The sequence below is a fragment of the Myotis brandtii genome, unplaced genomic scaffold (genome assembly GCF_000412655.1).
Source record: "Myotis brandtii unplaced genomic scaffold, ASM41265v1 scaffold46, whole genome shotgun sequence".
NCBI lineage: Eukaryota > Metazoa > Chordata > Mammalia > Chiroptera > Vespertilionidae > Myotis > Myotis brandtii.
Window position 1 is genome coordinate 5659162 of NW_005367587.1, and position 19867 is coordinate 5679028.

At 34.4% G+C, this 19867-nt stretch overlaps 1 protein-coding gene across 10 annotated transcripts in view; it reads right to left on the reverse strand.

Annotated features, from left to right (window-relative positions):
- Positions 1 to 19861, reverse strand: part of GSK3B (glycogen synthase kinase 3 beta) — a 180724-nt gene extending 160863 nt beyond the window's left edge. For 9 of the 10 annotated variants that reach the window (XM_005875349.2, XM_005875347.2, XM_005875345.2 and 6 more), the window contains exon 1: positions 19235 to 19861. In XM_005875349.2, coding sequence (XP_005875411.1) covers positions 19235 to 19322 — 88 coding nt within the window. In that variant the 5' untranslated portion in view covers positions 19323 to 19861. Of the gene's footprint in view, positions 1 to 11549; positions 11575 to 19234 lie in introns of those variants that run through there. The other variant, XM_014546982.1, reaches the window with a different exon arrangement.
- Between the last annotated feature and the right edge of the window lie 6 nt (positions 19862 to 19867).

A 19867-nucleotide genomic window follows, 5' to 3' on the forward strand; every position in this document is an offset into this window, starting at 1 on the left:
TATCCAGTAGGGGGCATGCAGGAGGCAGCTGATCAATGATTCTCTCTCATCATTAATGTTTCTATCTCTCTATCCCTCTCTCTTCCTCTCTGAAATCAATAAAAATATATTTTAAAAAAATAAATAAATAAAATAAGGAGTCAAACTGCAAAATAAACCATACACAGCAAAAGAACTGTAAAATAAGTAAGTCTTTATAGAATTACATTTTAAAATCTTGATGATAATGGGAGAGGCTCTCTATGTGTGGAAGCAGGGGGTATATGGGAAATTTCTCTATCTCCCCCTCAATTTTGTTGTAAACCTAATATTGCTCTAAAAAGCAAAAAGTATTTTTTAATTAAAAAATAAAATAAGAGGTCAAAGAAGGCCTCACTGAGAAAACCATTTTAATGCGTTCTTAAAGATGAAACTAACATAAAACTAGCACACATTCTAGTCCTACATAGATCAGACTCATTAGCATAGCAGCAATCTGGTGAACTAATTTTCTCAATTCCTGAAAAGAGTAAGAGCAAGAAAGACTCAGAAGATTTGAGAAAAACCAATTCTCAAGAAGGTGTAACAATACCTCCTTCCTTAGTTCCCTCACAAGAGTCAATAAGGCCAGAATCTCACCCTCCCACTCCCCTTCCCCCTCCTCCCCTTTTCCTTTCCCCTCCTCCTCCTCCTTCTTCCTCTCTCTTTCCCCCACCCACCTCTTTCTCTTCTTCATTTATGATAAAACTTCATTGCCAGCAACCACAAAATTAACATTTAAAAGATTTTGTTATTTTGCCATTGCCAGGCTTCCAACTTGAGTTACTTAAGCTTAACTTTCTCTTCTTTTCCACTTCTAACACCCCAAAACACCAACAAATTAGCAGAAATCAAACACCATGCTTCATTTAAATCCCCATTTTATTGATTTTCGGGAGAGAAGAAGGGAGAAGAGGGGAGGAAGGGAGGTATGGAGGGAGGGAGAGAGAAATATCAATGTGAGAGAGATAACATCAATTGGTTGTGTCTAGCAAGAGCTCCAACCTAATACCAAACCGGAAACCTAGGCATATGACCTCACCAGGAATCGAACCTGCTTCCTTCATGTGGAATGGATGACACTCTAACCAACTGAACCACACTGGCCAGAGCTAATCCCTATCTTACGTGTTCACAACAAGTTACTTTTAAATTTAAATTGCTACTACTGGAATTCTATTTTAAAGGTGCTTAGGGGATTTACTGTTCAGGAATCAAGAAACAAATACTTTTGCAAAACCAAAGGACATTTTAAAAAATAACTTAGGTTTCTTGATAGACAATATATGTTTAGTAAAAAATAAAAAATAAAACTAATATATTTGAATAATAGGAATATAAGTATAACTGGATTATAAGTATAAATATACATATTTTGAAGAAACTGTTTTATCTCTATATTGTTGCAGTCAATGCAATTACACTGCACACACTTATTAACAATGTGCTGTTTTACTCATTCTTATGAATTTATTCCCATGTTAAATATTCTTCTACGTCATCATTTTTAATCCTACTGCATAAATACCATAGAATTATTGAAAAGATTAAATAAGTGTACTGTACAGCATGGTGGAAGCACTACTTAAGTAGTTTTATTATTATTAGTCCCAGGCTAAAATTTTCATAAACACACATATATATCTAAATTTGTGCACATACCCTCAATTTTTTTTCTTAAAATAAAGTCCCAGAAGTATGACTCATACTCTTCTGAAGTACTCTCCAGAAAGAATATATAAATTTATTTTCCTTCAGCAACACATCTCCCAAAACCCTGTCACCAACTATTATATTTTTAATTTTTGCCAATGTGATTGGAGAGCAAGGGTATTTTTGTCTTATTTTATTTTTGTGTTTCATTATTTATACTAAATTGAACACTCTTTCTTTCACGTGTTGACTAGTTTTATTTCTCCTTATGTGAATTGTCAAAATATTTTAAAGTGGCCCGGCCGATGTGGCTCGGTAGTTGAGAATCAAACTATGAATCAGGAGATCACAGTTCAATTCCTGGTCAGAGCACCTGCCCAGGTGGCAGGCTCTATCCCAAGAAGTGGGCCTGTAGGAGGCAGCCGATCAATGATTCTGTCTCATCATTGATGTTTCTTTTCTGTATCTCTCTCCCTCTTTCTTCCTCTCAATAAAAATATATTTAAAAAATAATACACTTTTATAAAGAGAATTATATGCATTCATTCCATAACTCTCAAGTTAGCATCTTTCACTAATATTTTAAAAACAAAAACACGACTGCGAAAGTCTAAGAGGGGGTTAGGGTTCAAATTAAAGTCTTTAAAACTACCTAATTATGCATCACAGCATCTCCATTAATACATTTATTTAAAAGAATAGAGCATTGACATGAAAAATGTTCACAATATCTTAACAGTGAAAAAGGAACACAGAACAGTTTGTATAGCATGATCTAGTTATAATTTATATGGTGAATATTTAATACAGAATTGGGAAGAAGAGAGAACCAGTCGCTGTCCTAGGTGCTAGGAACCCAGTGGTGAGCATGATAGGCAAGATCTTTTCCTGTTTTCCTAGAGCTTACATTGAACTCTGATTGTTAATAGGTATCCTGACTTTATTTGGATTTACTTTTAGTATTAAGCCACAATATATTACAACAATACAATTTTTCTCAATTGCTTCCCAAATATAACTTTGAATCTAACGAAAGTAAAAAGGAATATAGCTAACATACTACTTTCTGGATTTTAGAGCAGGAATTATGATACAGAAAATTCAGGAAGTTATAAAAACACACACACACAAAACCTTTAAATTAAATTGAGTATAGTAAAAAAGTCTCAAAATCATTTTTGTCTTATTTATACTCAAATTCTTTTTCATTATCCAAATCTAAAGTTCAATTGAAATATATTTCATTAAAATGTTAAGCTGCAGAATATTGATATGATCCCAATTTTGTTTAAAAAACATTTGTAGTAGTATATATAAATGCTGTACACTCCTAAAAAATGTCTTGAACTAACTTACCAGAAATTTCTGGAGATAGGCATAGGCGGAAAGTGGACAGATGGGAATCAAGAAAACTTTACACTTTTTATTGTGTATGCTTCTATACTCTTTGAGTATCTGTGGTAAAATAACATCTTTATGATAAAAATGAGAAATAAAATATTTTAAAGTTTCACTGCCAGAAGAAAAACCAGGCATTTGGGCCCATCAAAATTTCCCTATATAGCACCTTAATGTCCATCTATATGGAATTGCGTGAATAAAAAAATCATTGCTATACAGGTATAAAAAGCACTAAGGAAGAGCTCCATACACTGTGATTTCCAGGATTTTTGTTTAGTAAAAAAACACAAGGTGAAAAATAAAGTATAAGTTTTATCTAAGAAGGAGAAATATGAATAAATATACATACATATTTTTAAGTAATCCAAAACTAATATAATTGATTACCTCGTATTACAGTTTTGGAACCATGTAAATATTTTAAATAGTTATAAAACAAAATTAGATCAAAATGCAAATAGGTTACTGCTAAATATTGACAGCAAAATGAAGTATATATCAATTGACTTAACCTCAGAAAAATCATTTTAAATGACTTTAAAACAGTAATTCAACTGAAAATCCCTAGAATTTAAATTGCAAGAATTCTTAAACTGTTTTCAGCAACCATTTTCTACAATTTCAAAATAGCAATACTACTAATACATATACGGATATATGTAAATAATAAAGCAAGACATTCACTACTCTCAAGATTTCAGCATAAAAGAGCTATACATATAAAGCTTAAAAAATTAAAGAGAAAATTCTAAACCCCTAATCTTAAAAGCAAATTTGGAAATATTAGTGTGAACTCATGGTGTTTGTTTCTCATTTAAATATTCATACAATAAATTCAGCAAGTTACAGAATATAAAATCAAAACAAAAATCAGCCGTATATTTTTATACACTACCAATATTCTGAAAAGGATATTAAGAAACAATTCAGTTTACAGTAGCATTACAATTTTTCAATTTATTAGTACCAATTAGGAATAAATTTAATCAAGGAGGTATAATACTTGAAAACTATAAAGCATTACTGAAAGAAATTAAAGAAGACTTAAAAAACAGAAAGACATCCCATGTTCACGGATCAGAAGGCTTAATATTGTTAAGATGTGAATACTAACCAAAACAATGTATAAAGATTCAACACAATCCCTATCAAAACCCCAAAGTCCTTTTCTGCAGAAATGAAAAATGGGATCCTAAAATTTGTATGGCAATACAAAGGATTCTAAATAATAATAACAATAATGAATATATCATTAAAGAAGCCAAGTTGGTCTACTTAAACTTCCCAATTCAAAACTTACTACAAAGCTACAATAATCAAGAGAGTATACTACTGGTGTAAAGACAAAAATATAGATCAGTGGAATAAAATTGAGTGTCCACAAATAAGCCTATGCATCTATGGTCAACTGATTATCAACAAAGGTGCCAAGACCATTCAATGGGAAAAGAACAGGCTCTTCCACAAATGGAACTTAGACAACTGGACCCTCACCTTACACCACATACAAAAATTAACTCAAAATGAATTAGGGACCTAAATATGAGAAATCGATAATAATAAAAGCATAATATGCTAATTAGACCGGACAGCCAGATGACCTTCCAGAAGAAGCAGGGGCTGCAAGTATCGTGGCTGCAAGGGCCGAGCCCCTTGCATGAATTTCGTGCATCGGGCCTCTAGTAAGACTATAAAATCCTTAGAAGAAAACATATGGGTAAACCTTCATGACTGGATTTGGGAATACTTTTTCAGACATGACACCAAAAACACAAGGAGGAAAAAAGAAGTACAGTAGGTACATTCAATTTCATCAAAATTTAAAACTGTGCATCAAAGAACACTAGCAAGAGAATAAAAAGACAACCCACAACATGGGAGAATGTATTTTCATATCATATATCTGATAGGGGTCTAGTATCCAGACTATATAAAGAACCTTTACAACTGAACAAAAAGACAACCCACTTCAAAAAAGACCAAAGGACTTGAAAAGACATTTCTCCAAAGGAGATATACAACAAGCCCATGAAAAGATGCTCAACAGCATTAGTCATTATGGAAATGCAAATTAAAATCACGATATCAGTTCATACCAACTAGGATATCCATTATCAAAAAATGGAAAAGAACAGGTTTTGGAAAGGATGTGGAAAAATCGGGACTCTTATACACTGAAGTGTAAAATGGTACAACCACTGGGAAAACTGTTTTTCAGTTCCTCAGTAAATTAAACGTAGAATTACCATGACCCAGCAAATCCATTCCTAGGTAAATACCCAAGAAAACTGAAAATTGTTCAAACAAAAACTTGTACACAAATAGTCAAAGCAGCACTGCTCAAAACAGCCAAACTCTGGAAATAACCCATCAACTGAGCAGATAAATAAAATGTGGTATATTCAGACAATGGAATATTATTCAGCCATAAAAAGCCATGAAATACTGATACATGCTACAACATGGATGCACCTTGAAAACATTATCCTAAGTGAAAGAAGCCAGATACAAATACAAACAGCAAAATTAAAGCTATTTAAGAGGTTGAAGTATTCAGTAAAAGAACCCATATTGTTTATTTATATTTCTCACTGTCTGGGAAAGCTCTTAAATTGATATATTTAAATGCACTTGTACATCAAGTACATATTGTCTTAGAGACACAAAAAAAGGTCCTGTAAAAATTAAAAACTTCATAAATCCCCACAATACAATTACAAGTCTAAGTACATCCATAATGATGGAGCCGGGCCTGTTCATATTTAAATACTGTCTCTTTACATTATCTCTTGCAGGATAAGCTACTTGGTAAAAATAAAGAAATTTATTTGTCAGGTTTCATTGTTCTAAATCTCTCTTCTATACTCTCCAAATAATATCCTGGAAGGCTTGGGGGTATTGTAGTAGCTGGACAGGTTCAACGTTTCAAAGGTACTATGCTTACTAACTAGTGCAACCTAGCACATGAGTTCTTTCATTCATTCAGCTATACATCCAAAGAGTTCAGAACTACTCAGCATTAAGCACATAGTATAAGTGCTATATCTCTGCCTCTTTCCTTTTCCTACTATTGTTCTTTCATATTTAAAGAAAAGCCTAGGTTTAACTTTATAATTTCTTTTATCAAAACTTAAATGTTCCGAGAAACATCAGTGATAGCTTGATGACATAGCAAGTCTATACCATGTAACCACCATGTATATAGTATTAATCTAACTACCATAACAAATTGCCTTTAACTCAAATATGTATTAAATGACCCAATACAGAAAGCACTGTGCTCCACAATGCAAAAATACAAAGCTGAGGATAATATTTTTTGCCATACTGGAATTTATAATTCCCTAGAGAGAGACAAAAACAAGTTAACTAGAATACACAGAACAGAAAGAGGAGGATAGAGGGTGCTACAGGAGTCACATGCAATTGGCATGGAAGACTAAGTGGCTGAGGTTGCCTTTGGGACTGTGAAAGCTGGATATGTCATTGAAACAGCAAGGGAAGAGAACATAAGACAAAGAATAGACTAATGAAATTCCATCAGGACCATGACAATGACAACATCTAACAAGCATATCAATAAGAATTTCAATGTACACTTTAACAGTTGTGCTAAAATATGGGAGAAAAATTATTACCTGATATAGCAAGCACATGACAAAGCAATGAGACAAATCAATTAAGTGTTTTAAAACCACATACACTTTATAATAGACTATATGATCAGACAGAATGGCAACAATATTACAGAATAACATAATTCCTGAACAATATTTTAAACCTTCACTGTCCAATAACCACTATCAACATATGAGCACTTAAAATGTGGCTACTCCAAATTAGGAACAACTATAAGTGTAAAATATCCAATAGGTTGTAAAGATTTAATACCAAAAAAGTAAAATATCTCAGTAAATTTCAACTTGATTACATATTGAAATAATATTTTGAATACATTGGATTAAACAAAATATGTTATTTAAAATTACACATGTGACTCACATTTGTGCCTTGCATTATATTTCTATTGAATAGCTCTGGTTTAAACAATTGCTTAATATTAATATTGTTCAGATTTATGTACTTGCTTCATATTGTTTCTTCATGTTGGTATCACTATAATCATTTGATCATAGTGATACAATGTAACATCTCAAAACATGTATGCCTCAGTGTCTAGATACTGAAAGGTGAGAAACCAACCAAAAAAGTTTGTCAGCTTCTTAACTAGCATTTCGGAGGAAATATAGAAAAAACAACCAACTAATAACTTTTTCAGATACATTTACCAAGCAGTTAATACTCTGGGCACTGGTGGCTGACGTCATGAGATTATGTTAGGTAAGAACTACTTAGTGATACAAATACATGGGATCTAGGAAAAAGGAGAGTGGGCACTAAAGAACAATTAAAGAAATCAGAAGATGACAGCTGTACAGCGAGACCTGCAGAAGAATGAGGCCAGATCCCAGTAGTAAGACGAGGACTCCAGGAAAAAGGAAAATTAGAGAGGGTGGGGCAGAATCTACAGAATGCCTGATAAAACTTGAGGGGGAAAAACCAAGATTATGATCATTGCAAACAGTGCAAGAAAAGATAAATGGCAACAATAAAGTATTTTTAAAAAAATAAAAGCAAAGAAAATGCGATTGTCACTTTGAAAAGTTTCATAGTTCCTTAAAATATTAAACAGGCCCTAGCTGGTTTGGCTCAGTGGATAGAGTGTCGGCCTATGGACTGAAGGGTGCCTGGTGCGATTCCGGTCAAGGGCACATGCCCAGGTTGCAGGCTCGATCCCCAGTAGGGGGCGGGCGTGAGGTAGCCGATCAATGATTCTCTGTCATCATTGATGTTTCTATCTCTCTCTCCCTCTCCCTTCCTCTCTGAAATCAATAAAAATGAAATCAATCAATTTTAAAATAGATATTAAACAGAATTACCATACAACCTAGCAATTCCACTACTAAGTATACATCCAAAAGATCTGAAAATGTGTCCACACAAAAACATGTTTACAAATGTTCATTATTCATCCTAGCCAAAAAGAGACAGCAATCCAAATGTCCATCAATTAATGAATGGATAAACAAATGATGGCATTTCCATACAATGAAATATTATTTATCAATAAAAGAGAAGAAAGTGCTGCTGATAAATGCTGTACCATAAATGAGCCTATAAGACATTATGGAAAATAAAAGAAGCCAGTCACAAAAGGTCACATATTATATGATTCCATTTATATAAAATGTCAAGAATAGGAAAATCCATACAGAGTAATTAGTGGTTGCCTAGAGCTGGGAAGAAGGGGAATGTGGGGAATGACTGCTAATGGGTACAGGATTTCTTTTAGGGGTAATAAAAAATGTTCTAAAATTAAACTGTAATGGTTACATGACTCTGTGAATACACTAAAAACCACAACTTTTTGAATCAATTTTATGATATGAGTTATATATCAATAAAACTGTTTTATAAAAGGAAATGTGATCATTGTACACTACTTCCTTCTGCTAAGAATATTGCTTATTATCTAGGTATTGAGTATTAATCATTTAAGTTATAACTTACATAAATAATGATAAACTAAAAATAGTGGTATAATTATATTAGCATGATAGCAAAAGGAAAATGAGAATGACAATAAATAGTATCTACTATAATGAAAAGACAATAAATACTTAAAAATAATTGTAAGAAATAGACAAAGAGTATACTAATTAAAAATATGATAAAAACTACTAGAGGAAACAGCCTCTGGGAAATAAAAATGGGGAATAGGAGACTGGCTTCCATAATAAGACTTTTTGCACTATTTGATTTCTTTCAATAATATTAGTATATTACTTTATAAAAATAAAAAATAAAATTTTTTTAAATGACAAAAGAGTGCTTGGTTTACGAGCAGAATGAAACCGTGCGCTCTTAAAGAGGTAAAAGGCACAGGCTTCATTGACATTGACGCACTCTGCGCCTCTGATCTCTCAAGAGAACAGGTTTTTTCATCTAAGATGTTAGAAAAATGGAAAGTTAGAGGAAAAAATTACCCTTTGTCTTTTTCTTTACCATAAAATAAGCAACTATTTCCAGAAAAAACACAGATATTATCTACCTGACACTACAGATCATTTTTCAAACACAGTAAGAAGTATTTTAAATGTGCTACTAAGTGTTCATTGAATGCATTTTACCTCTTATTGCCATGAGAAGCATTCTCTCAAGTTCACTTACTCCCCATCTAATGCACATTCAGAAAATAAAGATTTAGTAATCTAAAACATTTAGATTTAGTGATAAAAAGCAACAGCAATTTTCTAGAGTAACTGATTTAATTTTTGTCTTAATTCTAGCACTCTTATGCTAAAGCCAGGGTCAATTCAGGTATGTATGCAACAAAACATAATTTCGTACTAGAACTAACCTATAAACATTCAGATTATACATAAGAAATTGGGCCCTGGCCAGTGTGGCTCAGTTTGTTGGGCGTTGTCCTGCACACTGAAAGGTTGCTGGTTCAATTCTGGTCAGGCCAGGTTGCTAGCTTAATTCCCAGTGGAGGCAACGCAGGAGGCAAGCCCATTGATGTTGGGCTCTCACATAAATGTTTCTCTCTTCTACCTTCCTCTCTCCCTAAAAACCAATAAACAGAAGGAAGGAAGGAAGGAAGGAAGGAAGGGAGGGAGGGAGGGAGGGAGGGAGGAATTGGAATGCTGGCTGTCTCCAGGAAAGGAAACTGGTAGTTACAGAGCAGGAGCAAGAGGAAGACGTCACTGAATACCTTTTAAATTCTGAATCGTGTGAGTAAATTCTATTTTTTAAAGCAAAATATGTAAATAAGCGTGTAACTGTTTATCATACAACATCCAATTAATAATATTTTGGTGGTTACTACATCCTATATAGTAAAAGCCTAATATGCAAATCGACCAAACAACAAAACAACTGGTGGAATGACCGGTCGCTATGATGTGCACTGACCACCAGGGGACAGACACTCAACCAGGTGCTGCCCCCAGCCCACAGGCCCCAGGCCAGCCAAGGTAGTACCAGCGGGAGGCCCCGATCACCCAGCCAGTTGCCCCACAGATCGGCCCTGATTGCTGGCCAGGCCTAAGGATCCTACTTGTGCACGAATTTTGTGCACCGGGCCTCTAGTATAAACATGATATATGTATATACATACAATTACATTTACTATTGAAACCATACCAACTCAAAGCATCCCTCTTCCTTTAAGAATTGAAATAATGTATATAGTGTCAAAGCACTGAAATTCCATTAGAACAGGAGATGAAATGTAATACTATCAATCTGATGACAAGCATAACTTTAGTACCTCCAAATATTCAGGTGCAGCCTCTACAAACTCAAAAGTCTAAGAGTAGTAATTTGATGCAGCTCAGTAACTTCAACACAAGTCATGAAAAAAGTGGTTATCAATGTAAATGATTTAACTGATTTTAAGAAATAATGAGTACGGGGGGGAAGTTGGGGGTTAATGAGGGGATGAGGACACATTTGTAATACCTTAACCAATAAAGAAATAAAAATAAATAAATAAATAAATAAACAATGAGTAGAGAGAATCACATTTTTAAGATAGGTTAGCCTTCTTTATAAAGAAATCAAAAACAACCTTTTAAATCAAATTAGCCAATTAAGCCCCTAAGAATTTCTTAGACATTCAGAAAAGAAAAAAGTACTTTGCCAAGACTGTCCTTTTTCTTCAGATCAACAATTAAGATACCCACTTTTTTGCCCTGGCCAGTGTGGCTCAATTGGTTCTAGAGTGTCATTCCATATACCAAAAGGTCGACTCCTGGTCAGGGCAGCACATACCCAGGTTGTGGGTTAAATACCCTGTTGGGTGGGTACAGGAGGCAACCAATCAATTAAAAAAAAAAAAGATACCTACCCTTTTCAATTCTCATTACATAGACCATACAACATGTATTTGGTAAAGTTACTCTCTAATAACCAATCATAATTCATAAGAAAGCTTAAATAACTCCATGCAGTGCCTTCAAGTATTCCACAAACCGAAAATATGGGCAGGTGAATATCTAAACAGCAACTCCATATATGCCACAGAAAAAAAACTAGGACAATAAACCTTAAATCAGATAAAATGCTGTGTCTGAGTAATAAATGTAGATGGACAGTCAGGCTAGTGTGGCTCAGGTGTTGAGCATCAACTCATGAACCAAGAGGTCACTGGTTGATTCCTGCTCAGGGCATATGCCTGGGTTGTGAGTTTAATCCCCAGTGGGGGGCATACAAGAGGCAGCTGATTGAAGTTTCTATCTCATTGATGTTTCTATTTCTCTATCCCTCGTCCTTCTTCTCTCTCTAAAAAAATCAATAGAAACATGTTAAAAACAACAGCCCAATTAAATGTTTTTTATTAAATGTAGATGGAAAACGGAAGAAAGAATTGGAAACAATACTATGAGTTAGCATACTGAAGACTTTAGTACCTTTATCCATATCACTGAAATTCAACTAGAGTTGGTCAACCAGACAGAGATGAGATGACCCAGCTCTTTTTTTCATTATTTCTGTGACCAACAAATTTAGAGAATGTTTGATATAATGAGAAGTTATTACAGAACCCCAGCTATCCAGAAGAGACTTTCCTGACTCCTACTATTTTAACAGAGAGTGAAGGTAGTATAAATTAACCTTCTCTAGATCAACATTTTGAACAATTACCATGATGATTTCCCCTGGAGCTGTGTAAACCTACACTAAGTAATCCCAATATGCTTGTTTCCCTGAATTGTCAGTCTATTCTTTTTAGCAGTATCAGTATCCATTCAGTCTCTTCTAATTTTCAATTTTAGAAAACCAGACAACTGAATGAATTAGAACTGTGTTAAATAATAATAAAGAAGTTTAAATAATAGCCTAAAAACCAACCTATGAGCAAACTGTATACATCATTTATTTTCTGGGGATTTCAGCTGCTCAGAAGCTTTCTTGCTTTATTTCCTGATTCCCAAAAGAGGTGATATTTCAAATAACCCAATTCCAACTCAACATTGATGCATAGCTGTTATTCTTTAAAAAACAAAAAAAACCTGCAGGTACAGTTCCAGACCTAACAAATGTCCAAAAGATACTTAACTAACTTGTTCATTGGTTGTGTACATGCAAGCAAAAAAGAAGAAAAAGAACACGTAGAACACTGTACATCCTATAAGAAAAGATGGAGATAAATAATAATCCTTAATAAAGGCTAATTTGGAGAATCACATTCTAGTATCACCTAGAAATATAAATACATATATACACCAGATTTATTTATAATCAGTATTTTTCAATAAAAACCAGTGCTCTGAATGAACATTAAACAAAAAAATAGCATATATTACTTATTTTTTTTGTTCTGCCATAAGCCCTAATATTTTCATTTTCAATGTTTTTCTTCATAAGTTTTCCCTAAAATCTTAAAATAATTGAGGATTTTTTCCAATGTTAACTATAAGTATTTAAGTACTATATCTGCTAACAGGCATTCCTGAAACTAATTTCAAAAGCAGTACTAATAATGAAAGTCACTGCTAAATTATCCTAAAAGCAAAAAGCATTTTAGCTTATCTCTGGAATCGTAGTGTTAAGGTAAGAAGCAATCCATTCTCTACAACATACAAATAAAAAACAAGGGCTCTAGAATCAGAATGCCTGGGTTTGAATTCTAACACGGCAACTTACTGGCCAGGTAATCGTGAACAAGTTGCTTTACCTCTCTGAATCTCATTTACCTCATCTATAAAATGGGGATAACAGTATTAGCTACTTTGTAGAAATGTTGTAATGATTAACTGTTGTAATGCAAGTAAAGAATTTGGCAGAATACTTAGTACACAGTAAGCATTCAATAGACATATCCCATGTCAATCAATTATTAATGTACTTTAATTAATGTACTTTAATTAATACTGTCTATTAGGGTAACCTATTTATTTTTTGCTTTCTAAGCCAAGGATTTCAACATGCTACAATTAATGATAATGAAAAAAATGTAGTACTAACGTTACTGCTTTATACCAATGTTACTAATATATTTGCCTGTCTGCCTACCTACCACCTCTCTGGCTTTAGGGCATGCCTAGCCAATCTGTAAACCTGTAAATTTATCTAAATTATACCATCATCTGAAATACAAGTTACTAGAAAAATAGTTACTCCTTTGTCAGAAATGTTCACTTTTTATTATTAAATTGATTTAAAAGGACAATCAAGAAATTAACAATTCTAGACTATGTTAATAAGGGAACATATTAATGAATCATATCTGTGCCACTGTTGGAAATGGTACCCTGGAGACAAAAGGAAAAGCTGGGCTTTGGCCAGTGGTGCTCAATGGTTAGAGTGTCGCTCCATGCATCAAAGGGTTCTGAGTTCAATTCTGGTCAGGGTACATTCCCAGGTTTTGGGTTTGATTCCTGGTTGGGACCCTTATGTGAGGCAACCAATTGATGTTTCTTACATTGATGCTTCTCTTTCTCCCTCTCCCTCTCCCTTCCTCTCTCTAGAATCAATGAAAAACATATCCTTTGGTGAGGATTTTTTTTTTTTAAAGAAAAAGTTGGTTTGACAGAATTAGTTTTTTAAAAATTCATCATTTTGCCTCAATCTGATCAAGCCAAAATGCTTCTAAGAAAACTATAAGATGACTGTAAGATTATAAATACAAATAGAATTAAGATTCAACCATTTACAAATTTTTTACTTGCATACCCTTTGAAAGTAAACCTTTCTCCCCAAAACATAAGCAGAGTGGGAAGGGGAACTGTAAACTAGATTCCAAATCAACGAAGTTTTATCTTTATACCTTGTACCAGACCAAGTACATTACAGACACAAGTATATATTGACATAATTTAATGAATGTTCATTATTTGCCGAGTAATAACTCATTTTTAAAAAACAAAAATAAAAACTGTATAATAAATAGAATATCGCTTTATTGTGTCAACTTAGTGGTAGCAAACTTTTGGGAAAACAAATTGTTCTTTAACTCTGTCAATTTTTCTTTGCTGTTCTATTCACACAGGCCTTTATATAAATGTACATTTCTATATCAATTTAACCAATTTCAAAGATACTTATATAATCAAGAAAGATTTGTATGACCCAAGATAGAAACAAAGATTGCAACCTCTTTTCTATGCCCGAACCAGTTGGGCTCAGTGGATAGAGCGTCAGCCTGAGGACTCAAGGGTCCCAGGTTCGATTCTGGTCAAGGGCATGTACCTTGGTTGCGGGCACATCCCCAGTAGGGAGTGTGCAGGAGGCAGCTGGTCGATGTTTCTCTCTCATTGATGTTTCTAACTCTCTATTCCTCTCCCTTTCTCTCTGTAAAAAATCAATAAAATATATATTTTTTAAAAATAATAAAATAAAATTAATGAACCATGAAGATACTATGTACTTGAAATCATGAAAGATTCCCTTTGCACAAACCCCCTCAAAAAATGGTAGAAAATGATGCTAAACATTACAACAAATTCATTTATTCATAGTGATTATGTTCTTGGTAGTACAGCATCTGGGAAATCAGGTTGGTCCTGTTAGTACCAGCATCTACTCCTGTCACACCCACGTGCTCTGCCCTTCCATTCTCCATTGTAGGGCGGAGCATAAGAGATACTACAGTCTCACAGCCTGCCCATCCCCATCCCTGTCTTACAGTCCCATGAGTCTTAATAAAAAAACAAACACACTAGCACTCTAACAAATCCATATTTTAAAAGTATGGAACTACTATGGCAACAGTGTCAGCACATGCATGTTTCACAGCCTTCTCTATACATTCAGCACATGCAAAAATAGAGCTCCCCCAGCCTAAGAATTTGCTGACACTTCCAAAAATTGCAAACTTCTCCAAAACAGTATCTCATACCTGCAACTCAAGTTCAAAACAGGGGGCAAACAACACAGGATGCAAGTACTAACTTTCAGTTATGATAAGATGTCACCTCATTCTCTGAATGCAATTCCCAATCAACCATAAATTGATTTGGAAATCTCTGTGTTCCCTTCAAGTTTTCCCCCAGTACCTGTGCCTCAATTCACAATTAGCCGTTTCTACCAGTGCATGCAATACGATAATATGAAATTCTCATATGAAGGTCTTAGTGTTTTAAGAACTCTGGAAAGGTCTGATTGGGAAAGAAATGAAAATAAGGTTCTAGTTTTCAGTCTCACACATGAGCTCTTTTCCAACATCAACATGGATAATCTAGAAATTGGCTAAATTCTAAACCTAATTTTTGGGTGTCACAAAGAGATTATTCTTCCTTGGGAATACAGGAACTCTAAGTTGCCAACTACTCTTTGGTTTTAATCACCATAACTAAATACACAAATACTATTAATCATTCTCTCATTACTAAAAACAATTTTGATCTAAAAACGTTTTATATGAGGAAATAAGTAATACTCAACTTAATTCCCTCTTTCCAAATCTTCTCTTTAAACCTAGGCAACTAGCTAAATTTTCACCAATAGTATACCAAAGGGATTTATTATTAATATTTTAACCAAAATCACCATAGACAGGGTCCTTATTTTCTCTATTTTGAGTATAGTACCAAGTGATTCTACAAAAGGAACTGTATAGCTATTAATATTTATTTAATAACATTTGAATCTAGATATAAATAAAAAGAAATGTTGGCTTCACCATCGTAAATAAAAAGAAATATTTTTAAAATACTGATTTAAACTTGCAATGAATGCTTAGTTCAACAAAAAAGTCAAAACAACTTGTTATAGAATCAACTTTTAATGTCTGCTGGTCCTTCACAAACCAAGTGAAGGCTGCTATTATTATTACCACTATTTTAAATGTGCAGTTTACCTGAAAATAATCATATTTATGAAAAGTTTTAAGTTGTACCAAAGCCTAAGGCTATATAAAATACCTGAAATTTTAAAATCACAGTTTAGTGCCAAAAATATTTTCATTGTTTTCAAATAAATAAACATGGAACTATAACTGGGTTTTTCAAGTGCAAAGCTATTGAATCTACATTTTAAAAATTGTCTTTTTTAGAAATTTAATGGAAAGCATTTAAATGAAAACCTTAGTTTACTACTTCCAAAAATAAATCAACATTTTTAAGTGTAGAAAAATTAGAAACTGTGCAATTAATAGGCTGGAAAGTTAAATATCATTGCCAATAACCAATTATGTTTGCTGAATTTCAAGGGAACCTATTGTATATTAAACTTTTAAAAAGTGAACTCATCTACCCTCTCATCTCAAAACTTTCTCAACTTTCCCATTACAACCAACAATTTAACTTGCAGTCAACTCTTCCAGACCAGTAACATCAGAATTTATTTTTAACTCCTGACTCCTTCCCAAATATTCCCCTTCAATCCAATACAAAGTCCTGCCAGTTCTTCATTCAGTTGTTCTCTCAAATGTGTTCTTTTCATCCCATTTTCACATTTTACTTTATACTCCCTCATGATTCACAACACACCCTTACTATATCCCTAAAAGGGCTTTAATGACTTGACTCTAATCCATCAACTCAGCTGCCCAAATGATCTTCGAATATCTTGGTTCAGCCATCTACAATAAATTCCAATATCTCTTGAAGCTCAACCAAACTCTTATAGGCAGGCCCCTTCTACCCTCCATCAGCTATTAACGTATTTTCCAGATTCCACCTCTCATTTTCCTATTTAGACTCCTTTAATTCAGATTTACCAACTTGCTTGGTAAATACAAAAATCATTTACCTGTCGTACAAAAAAACCACCATCTCTGTACCTCTGTCCAATCTTTCCATTGAGAAGCCTGTATGCTTCTGTATCAATTGAAGTTATTGCCTCCTTTACCACCTGTCTTAAAACACACTTCTGCGGAAGTCTTCCCTCTCTAACCCATCTGCCTCACCTCTTTATTCCCTGTTCCTCTGAACAAAGCATTCTATTTGTATTTATAATCTTACAGTCATCTTGGTAGTGTCTTCATATTTTGACCTATAATCTGCCTCTACTACTAAATGATAAGCTTTTGAGGACAAGGACTACATTTTCTTATGTATCTCTCTCTTGAACAGGGGTACCTGAACACTAGCACTCTAACAAATATTTAATGATTTCCCTTTCTTCTAAAATGTCCTTAAAGTCAAGGTTGTCAAAAACAATTAGCATTGAACTCCAACTTTTTAAATGTTAAGTTGATCTATATGATAACAGAAAATTAAACATTTTAACCTACACTTTACAAGAATTACCTCATCAATCAACATCCACATTATCAAGAATTAAGAAGTCATTTTCAAAGAAAATCCTGGGGATAAAATGAAATGTCCAAAATTTTAACATAAGCTATTTTATTTTGCTTTCTGAAACAGAGCTAATATATTAATTACCTAAAATTGATTTTGAGTGGTTTTTAAACTATATTACCAAGATGAAAAAACAAACACCCCAATAGCACAAGAGGCTCTAAAGTAGCTATTATAAGATTTGCTTCATCATAGCTGAAAATTACCCTAGAGTTTTTAAATATTCCTTTCAAATGATCCCATGAAGTGCTTAGAAAGCTTGACCCTTCCCTGAAGATGCATCATCAGCTTCCCTCTTCACATACCCTGCATTCTGCACTAGCTAGTCACCACCCCACAAACCCCACTCCAAATTAACTTTCAAAAATAACCTCCCATTCAGCTATTACCTTAGACTATCCTGTTTCAGGTAAGTTCCAAAAGCCAACAGAATTGAAATCCTGAATTCAACAAGAATCATTTTATGTTCCTTAAGGATATAATCAATTTCACATAACAGCATATATTTCTAAAAAAAAAAAATCTCAGTTCTTCAGTTCTCTCCTTCTTCTAGGCAACAAAATAGTTTTTCTTTGCCCTCGTGGGATAAGAAACTATAATTTTTGCCAAATTCTGGAAATATTTTTAAATACGCTGTCATTAAATAGCACATAAACAAATCCACAAGTAGAGATACATCAGAACACTGGATACTTAGTATACCAAACACCTCAAGAACACAGACTTTCAGCACAAATCTGGGACAAGAGTACACTCTAGCAACAAATATCCCAAATATCCCTATTATATGCAGGACCACAGCGTTCTGCAAAACCTATGATGGAAAGGTCTAAATCCATATTCTCACAACTAAATCCATAGTTTTATCTAAATGTGACAGAAAAACAATGCAAGAGCATTTTAAATAATCCTAAGGGGACCCCTGACCTCCATCTATCATTTAACAAGTACAAATGCAATGGCACCCAAAATTGAACTTAAATGACAAGTCAGTAACAATTAACATTCAACTTAGTATTTGGCAACATGACAATACAAACCTCAATCAAAAATTGGACCTATTCCCAAATTACCTTTTGCCTAAACATAAATTATATAGTAGTAGACAGGTAATGTCAAAACGGGAAGGATCAAAGATAACACATTAAACCACTTATCCAATTTAAAACCATGCAAATAGAGATACTACTGCTGCTGGGTATCAGCAGTTCCCACTAGCTGCTAGCCCCTCGTAAAGGAAGGAATCAATCAATACTCGCCTCCCAACGTGAACGCCCGTTACTGAACAAGTTCATCTCAGGATTTAGAACAAATACTTTGTATAGTCACACAAGCAAGAAAGAAATGTCAGGCAACTGTAACACTCCGTCTCTCCATTAAGTATATACAAAACGATGGAAACCCCTGAGACCTGATCTAACTAAAATACCCCTCATTCCAAACGACATAAAATGAGCAACAATACATCATGTTGTTTATGAATCAAGTCTTGTCCTTTCTCCAAAAGGATGAGCAAGTCAACACTACCATCGCTATTTTAACGCGGAAATACTCCAGCACTTAACACAGCCGACTACCAACAGCCAGGCAAGTAGAAGAAAATAAGTTGCAAATCAAATCGTCCAAACAAAAATCGTATTCTCTCAACTCAAGGTTAATGAGACCGGAGGAGGGGGTACGGGAGGAGAAAAGAGGGAGCTGCTTCCTCCTTGCAGACAGGTTCTTGCCCATTTCCATCACATCTGATGGCTGTATCGGGAGGTCTAAGACCTGACGACCCTGGCATTTCCAGGTTTCCTATTTTAAGGATGCAGCGGAGAAGGGTGGAGAAGAAAATCAATACTTACTGCTAACTTTCATGCTGCCAAACGCCGAAGGCTGCTGCACTGGCTTGCAGCTCTCCGCAAAGGAGGTGGTTCTGGGCCGCCCTGACATGATCACTCTCTTCCTGAATCACCTTCTTTTCCTTCCTTCCTCCTTCTCTTCCTTTTGTTGTATGTTGGGATGTTAGGTTAATGACAAAAGCAGCATTAAGTTCTCCCACAAGAAAAAGAAAAAGACTTCGTTCTTTTGCGTTTTTTTCCACTCCTTCTGTATAGCTATTTAAAAAACGAGCGATGTATTTCTCCTTCAAGACAGATCAGTGTGGGTATTTAACATAGATGATTTGAGACTAGGGGGGAAAAATACAATTCATTCCCCTCCCTTTCCTTGGAGGAGAGAAAAGGAGGGGGGGGGCGGGAAGAATCCTAAAAAATATATATATATATATATCACGCGAAACGGGGACAAATACTTGATTGAAAATAAGTACTTTGAATATTCTATTTTCCTCGGGGATTTTTTTTCCGAGTCAATGAAGAAGGGAAGCGGCGGAAGGATCACGAGTCTCACGCTTGAAAAGAAGGGGGATGGGAAGGAGGGAGGGAGAGGGAGGGGGTGGCTCGGAGATGCGACGGGAAACGCTGCGGCTCGGGGAG